The following is a 7,377-nucleotide window of genomic DNA, read 5'->3' as shown; positions in this document are numbered from 1 at the left end:
TGAGTGGGGAAGGTGTAAACATACACCCATCTACACCTGAGGCTGTGTGTGCAGGTGAGTGAGGCAGGTGTAAACACACACCCATCTGACCTGAAGCTTTGTGTGTGCGTGAGTAGGCGGGCAGCAGATTCATGCCTGTTACCTTCACACAATTTTCACATTCGAAGCGCTTGCCGCTGTCGTGGGACATCTGGTGGCGGATGAGGTTGGACTTCCAGTTGAAGGCCTTGGGGCACTGGTCACACTTGTACTCTCGCTCCTCTGTGTGGATGATCATGTGTTGCTCCAAGCTGTGCACAGGAATCAGGGGTCACTGTGGGGCAGGAGGGGGCCCACCTCCACAGGGCTGGTGTGCCCAGGTCTGCTCTCAGTGGCCCACCCAAGGGACTCACATCACTCCTTCCTGGGGAGTGGATCAAGGCCTGGTGTCCCCTTTATCCCCTCTTCTTCTGAGAGGACACAGGGATCTGGGATGGGGGTGGTGGGTAAGATGAGGAAGCAACACCCAGACTGAGCTCAGATCCTCACCCAGTTCACCCAGATGACCCTAACCCCAAGGCTAAGTTTGGACCTAAGGGAAAAGGGATCTTGAATCATCCAACATTCCCATGAGGCCCAGAGCAGGGACAGGACCCCAGAAAACCCCAGGCCACCCCTTTGCAGGGCTTCAGGGGTGCTCTCCAGCTAGCATGCTGAGCATGCCCCCTCCCAGCCCTCAAGCCCCTAGGGGGAGGTCTGAGAATGAGCTGTGATGGGGTGGGGAGCACACAGCTGCTGGGGTGGGCGATCTATTTGGCTGAGCGGCCCTAACCTCCTCTCTAGAGACAGCCTACATCTCCTCCTGGCCCAGGTATGACCGTTAATCTTCATGAGCAAAGCAGCAATACATCACGGCCCGTTAATTACGGGACCCAGCCATCCATTAAGATCAGAAACGCTGGGTTCTTTAGCATCAGGAGATTGTATCTTTTCCCTGTTGTTAATTGTGATTTATGTGTTTATTTAAAGAAAACACGGACCCTCTTGAGCAGTGCTCACTGCGTGGGCCTCGGCCGGGATTTGCTCAAACGCTTATTTTCTCCGTCATCTGTTCGGGTGGAGGGTTTTCAGTCCCCAAGGAGATGTTGAGGGGCCGCCATCAGCCATCAGATTTGGAGCAACCATAGGGCCGGTTAGAGGCTGCGTGGCATTTTACCGGGACACTGCGAAGCTAGTCTGGGGAATTCTTGGCAGAAGGAGGGAAGGATTCATGATGGAAAAGTTTTACTCATTCCCTAGAGCTGGGCTGAGTGTTTGGACTTATACCCACAGAGCCTGGGTGTGCATTTCCCAGGGGTCTTGCAGAGTGTCCTAGTGGCAGGGCTGTGACCCAGCGCTGGGTTCTGATGGCGTGGAGTTTTCACAGCTGGGGAACAGCAGACTCAGACCCCTAGCACCTGTGCCTAGGTACATGTCCACAGTGACCACTCCGGAAAGGACCCTCCATCCCCACCAGTTTCTGAAGCCCTTGGCCTGTCAGGTTGGATAGAGCTGAGGGACAGGGCTGACCTCCACTCTTCCTAGTGTTTCAGGGTTCCTTCTATGTGGACAGAGCTCTGGCCTCCACAGATGGAGGTGAGGTGGATGAGGGCCTTGGGGAAAAGGAGTGAGGACGGATGGGGGACAGAGGAGAGGAAGCAAGAGAAGGGCAGGGGTAGAGGAAGAAGAGTATGAAAAGGAGGAGAGGAGACAGGGATGAAGGAGCAAGGAGGAGGAGGCAGGGAAAGAGAAGGGGAGGAAGGGAAGGATGACAGGGAGAGGAAAGAGGATGAAAGGGAAAGAAAGTGGGGTGAAGAGGAAATGGAAGAGGTGGTAGAGGGGAAGAGAGAAGGGGAGGAGAAGAGAGGAAGGGTGGGGAGGAAGGAGAAGAGAAAGGGAGGGTGGAAGAGGAAAAGGAGAGGAGGGAGGAGGGAGGGGGAGGAGGGAGAGGAAAAGGAGGAGGAGGGAGAGGAGAAGGGAAAGGAGGAGGGAGAAGAGGAGAGGGAGGAGGAGGGAAAGTGAGTGAGGAGGGAGAGGGAGAGGAGGAGGGGGAGGAGGAGGGAGAGTGAGTAAGGAGGGGAAGGAGGAGGAGGAGGGAGAGGAGGGGAGGAAGGAGGAGGGAGAGTGAGTGAGGAGGGAAAGGGTGAGGAGGAGGGAGAAGAGGAGGAGGGGAGGAGGAGGAGGGAGGAGGCAGGAGGGAGAGGGGATGAGAAGAGGGAGAGGGGAGCTGGAGGTGACAGGGACAGAGGAAGGGAAGAGGTGCGGGCAGCAGGGAGGTGGCACCTGTACTTGTTGGGGAACATCCTCTCGCAGTCCTTGCACTCATGGGCCTGCCCGTCCCCACCGCCTGTGCTGCCCAGGCCCTCGGGCTTCAGGTCATCAGCCAGGCCCTCGTAGAGCATGGCACCCACTGAGCCGCACGCATACTTCTTGTGACGACGCAGATCCAGCTTGGATTGCAGAAGCTCGTCACACTCTTCGCAGCGGAAGGTGCGCTCCTCTGGAAAACAGGGAGCAGTCGGGTGGGCACCCCGGACCGAGACCTGCAGAGGGCAGGGGGCCCCAAGCTCACCATCCCCATTGCCGCCCACTGTGGTTGCTATCATTGGATTCTAGGAGTGGCTGCCTGAGGAGCAGGGTGGGGGCAGTGAAGACCACAGAGACACCTGGAGCCCCTGATGTCAGCAACGCCAGCAACACAGAGAAACAGTGGCCCTCCTTCCTTCTAAGTGAGGGCTTAGAGGCCCAGGCTCGGAAGCAGGGCGGGAAGCCAGGCCAAGTGCTTTGTTTATGAATCAGGAGGAAAAAGCCAACGGAGATCTAGTGCATATCATAAATTATTGTCGTCAAGGTCAAACAAATTAAAGGGGGGCAGCTATTATTAAGTTTACGAGGCGGCATCCTGACCACAGTGCCAAGCCAAACAATCAGCCCAGAGCTGTAAATTTCCCGGGGGAGGCACTGGGCCCATCCCCAGCTCCTCCTGCCTGACTGCTGTCTGAACAGCCGCTTTCCACTCAGCACACAGGCCCCCTCCCTTCCCAAGAAGCACCCTGGGGCCCACCCAGGTCTGTAGAGAGGACAAGTGGATGAAACTTCTGCACAAATTATTCAACGGTGTGCATCCACGTGGGCATGTGTGCAGATGTGCATGTGTGTGCACATGGATCAGTATATATGAATACTGTGTGCACATAAATGTGCATATCTGACCTGTTTGTGCATCTTTGTGTGACTGTGTGTGAATGTGTGAGCATGCATATAGACTCATGTGCATGTACACATATGAGCATGAGTATCTGGGCATGCGTTTCTGCATGTGCTGTATGTGAGTGTGCGCACATATATTACACGTCTGTATTTTTGTGTGTGTGTGTGCATAGATGCAATTGTGCGCATGAGTACATCGGTACACATTTGTGGGTTCATGTATGTGTACTTATGTGTGTAAATGTGTGTGACAACACACTTACATATGTGAATGTTGCATGCACAAATGACTATACATGTGTGTTTGGACATGCAAAGGTGCACGTGTTAGGTGTATGCCTTTGTTCTTATATTACATTTAAGTGCATGATTCATGTGCACACATGTATATGCATGTATGCAATTGTGCAAATATGCATGTGTTTGTGTGAATACCCATGCCCTGCATGCACAAGCATGTGGATGTGTGCATATTTGCATAGGTTGTGACTGTGTATCATGTGCACTAGTAATTTTGTATGCATGTGAGTGTGATCAGGCATGCATGTTACATGCAGGCCTATGTGTGTGGTATGTGTGCATGTTGTTTGTGTGTACCTGCACAATGACTGGCCAGGTGCATGGCCTAAGCAGGGCCTTCATATATGTAGAGTGCTGCTGACTGAGGTGTGGTGATCACAGGGTGGATGCCAAGGGGATCTGGGCAGATGAGGGACCGATGGAAGAGGAAGTAAAGAAAACCATAAACATGAATCATTCCAGCGCTCACTGTCTGGGCAGGATGAAGGTTCCAGGGGAGGCCTGGGAGAAAGGGTCACCTCCCTGAACCTAGGAATAGGACGCTGTTACCATGACCTGGCCTGGGTCACAACTGGCATTCCACAGACACCCCTGGTGGGCACTCTCATGAGCAGCTGGTTCTGAAAACCCACTGATCATATCCACAGGGCATCAGGTGATCGATCCCTCATGGACCCCAACATAGCCTTGGCTTCTAGAAGTTGCTATCTTTCATGTCTCAGGCCAGAGGCAACTTATCTGGTGGCTTGGGCTAGAAGGAGTCCTGGGGACTCTTCCACTGAGACTGGCCAGGCAGGATCCACTGGGGTCAAGACACACAGACCCTCTCGATGTGCTCATTGGGCAGAGTCTGACATCCTGACCTGCTCACACCAGCCGCTGAAAAGAACCCACTTGCTTGGGGGAAACAGGAACATAAAGGGGGCCAGCAACTGGGTACAAAGAGTATGTAGAGTCATACCCCAGCACCCAGTTCTGCTCTGGGGGCTGCACCCCTGAGTCTGGACCCTGCTCCATGCCTCTGTTTGAGCCCCTTGGGGCCCTGCCCCAAACATCCCAGTAAATGCTGCAACTCAGAGCTTTCCCAGACACCTGCTGAGCTGCAGAATCAGAACAAGATGGTTAAACCAGTCTGCACTAACCACAGAGTCCACTGGGACAGAGAGGACAGGGAGAGTGGTCAGGCCAGGGAGCCTTTGCAGAACTTTGCAGAAACAAAGGCAGGCAGTAGCCACTGGGGCTTCTAGCAACAACGCAGCCAGCTGGCCAGAGCCGGGATTACCAGACCTGTTAAGGTCAGCGGGCAGAGAAGACTCTAACACAAGATTCTGTCTGAGGGCTGGCTCTCCTTGGGTGCCAGGGTGAGAAAGGGCTGGCACGGTGCTTCATGCTAAGACACAGTTCCCCTTGAAGACTACAAAAGGCTAAACTCAAAATGTCATCCAAAATGCAAACTCTTTTCAGGAACAATGTCTGTGAAAATAGCATGAAGAAAGAGATTAGCAATGGCTGTTTACTAGCCCATCTGCTCTAAGAACTGCCCGCTGTTCACACATCAAAGACTCCGTCAACCCAGGTAGGCACTCTGCCCATGCCTGCTGCATAACTGATAAACTGAGGTGGGGGATAGTGAATGACTTGCCCAGGGTCCATAACTGGACAGGGCAGAGCTGTGTAAGAGGCAGGAGGACCAGTGTACACCCACTTTCCCACACAGGGCATGAGGAATGCAATATGCTTTGTAAGTTTGTTACTTGTTTGCTCTCAGTCCCTTCCGGGGGTTTTCCACTTATCTTTAGAAATCTGGATTTTGACTTGGGGATGAGCACTTGATATCTGAGCACCAAGAACTCAGTTTTAAAATTGGAGCTGAGTGCCAAGACCACATGGAGGTGTTTGTGGGTTGATTCCAGCTTCTTAAGCTGGAGAGAGTCTGAGATGCCTCCCCCAACTCCCCAACAGCATCACTGAGTTAGAACTCTGTCTGTATCAAACTAGGAACAAGCCGAGGGGTATAGACATTGAAGCTTGAAAGCGAAACCAAGAAGTGCCAACTCCACCATCCATGGTACTAACTGACTGATTTTTCCAGTTTCAACTTGGAATTTGGGTTGAAAATAAACATGCGTTTTCCTCTGACAGTATTCTGAGTGTCCAGGAGGCACTGGGATTGAGCACAGTGATGCACAGTCATACCCAACTCCTGCCCCACATGAGTCACATTGGCCGGTCACAGGTTGGGGCCGGGGCCAGCACACATCGATGTCTCTCTGTCCCTACTGACAGGTGCTGGATGAGGCCTGTGTTTAAATACACACTGGGGTGTGAGGGGCTGATGCAGAAGGGATGGGCACTGTTTTATGTCATGTTTATTTTCCTAGCACAAGGAATTCCATTTTCAAGAGCTATTAAAAGTACATGTTATATTCTGATTACTTATTATAATGGCTGCAGCTTCTGTTAGTTTCCAATGAGCTGATTCTGACTCATGGAGCCCCACGTGGGCCGGGAGTAGAACTGTGCTCCATACGGGTTTCAAGTTGTGGCCTTTCAGAAGCACATCATCAGAGCTACCTTCCAAGGTGTCTCTGGGCATATCTGAAACAACAACATTTTGGCTGGTAGTCTAGTGTTACGTACTGTTTGTACCATTCAGGGAATCCTTTATGTATCATGTCATATATCATATCTTATCATATCAGGAGTCTTGGTGGTGCAGTGATTAAGCACTCAACTGCCAACCAAAAAGTCAGTGGTTCAAACACACCAGTCGCAAGATGAGGTAGTCTGCTTCCACAAAGATTTACAGCTTTGGGAATCCTAGGAAGCTATACTCTGTCTTATAGGGGGATTCAGCTCATTAGCAATGTTGTGGCCTGCAACACAGTAAATTACTTAATATGGTTTCATTAGTCAAAATCTTTATGTTGTTGTTGTTGTCAAGTGTTATTGAGTCGGCTCTGACCCATAGTGACCCTGTATAGGGTTTCCGAGGAGCAGCTGGTGAGCTTGAACTGCTGACGTTGCCGTCCAAACCAACTTTGTAGTCCTGTGCATTAACCCACAGCCATGCCAGGTCTCCCATCCAAGTACTAACTAGGCCTGATCCTGCTTAGCTTCTGAGATCAGAGAAGATTGGGTGCATTCAGGGTGGAAATCTTTATAGCTCCTACCAAATGATTGGGTGGAGTTATGCAAACGAAGTGCTGGTGGACCACCAAGGGGATTGGATAGTTTGATAATAATGTAAATAAGGTGTATGGTACCTTGAGGGACCTCTAATGAGGGAATTGGTCAGGTTTGTTCAAATCAGTGAGTGGAGTGGAGTGGAGTGGAGTGAGTGGATTGGAGTGCCTCTGGGCACTTACCTGCAGAGCTAAAAGAGCTTTGTTAACACTTGCCCAAGCAGGGCAGAGGCCAAACCCAGAAGGAGAGGTATGCCTATGGACAGGGCCAAGGATCTGTCTTAATCGAAGAACCGTATCCTGAGTCATTCCTAGTCCTGATTTGTAAACTGTTACCTTTCCCAATAAACCTCATAATCCTGAGTATTGTCTGTGAGTTCTGTGCAATGGATCAGCAATCACAGAAGAGAAGTAGGGAGTGCCATGGGAGGGACCGCTGGTGTCAGGATTAGTAAGAAGGTTGGAGGATGGATGCACATCTGACCTTTACCTCATGGGAATCAAACTTGGGCTGTTGATCTGATACCGATTCTTTCATAAAGTTAGATGAGATTAGACCCTTCCACCATGCCAATTTAGAGATCATCTGAAGAACAGATTTGATGAATTAAACACTAAAGACCAAAGACCAGAAGAGTTGTGGGATGACATCAAGAACATCATA

General features: G+C 51.3%; 1 protein-coding gene across 1 annotated transcript in view; it reads right to left on the bottom strand.

Moving 5' to 3' along the window:
• The window catches only part of PRDM16 (PR domain containing 16), a 421,338-nt gene that overhangs the window by 31,263 nt on the left and 382,698 nt on the right, over nt 1-7,377 (bottom strand). Inside the window, exons 9-10 of the mRNA XM_006871783.1 lie at nt 2,302-2,518; nt 143-290 (exon numbers count right to left, since the gene is read on the bottom strand). Of these exons, the coding sequence (XP_006871845.1) occupies nt 143-290; nt 2,302-2,518 (365 nt within the window). The remainder of the gene's footprint in view (nt 1-142; nt 291-2,301; nt 2,519-7,377) is intronic.

The sequence above is a fragment of the Chrysochloris asiatica genome, unplaced genomic scaffold (genome assembly GCF_000296735.1).
Source record: "Chrysochloris asiatica unplaced genomic scaffold, ChrAsi1.0 scaffold00173, whole genome shotgun sequence".
Classification (NCBI taxonomy): Eukaryota; Metazoa; Chordata; class Mammalia; order Afrosoricida; family Chrysochloridae; genus Chrysochloris; species Chrysochloris asiatica.
The sequence above is the reverse complement of the archived record's forward strand: the minus strand, read 5'-3'. Positions and strand labels throughout refer to the sequence as shown.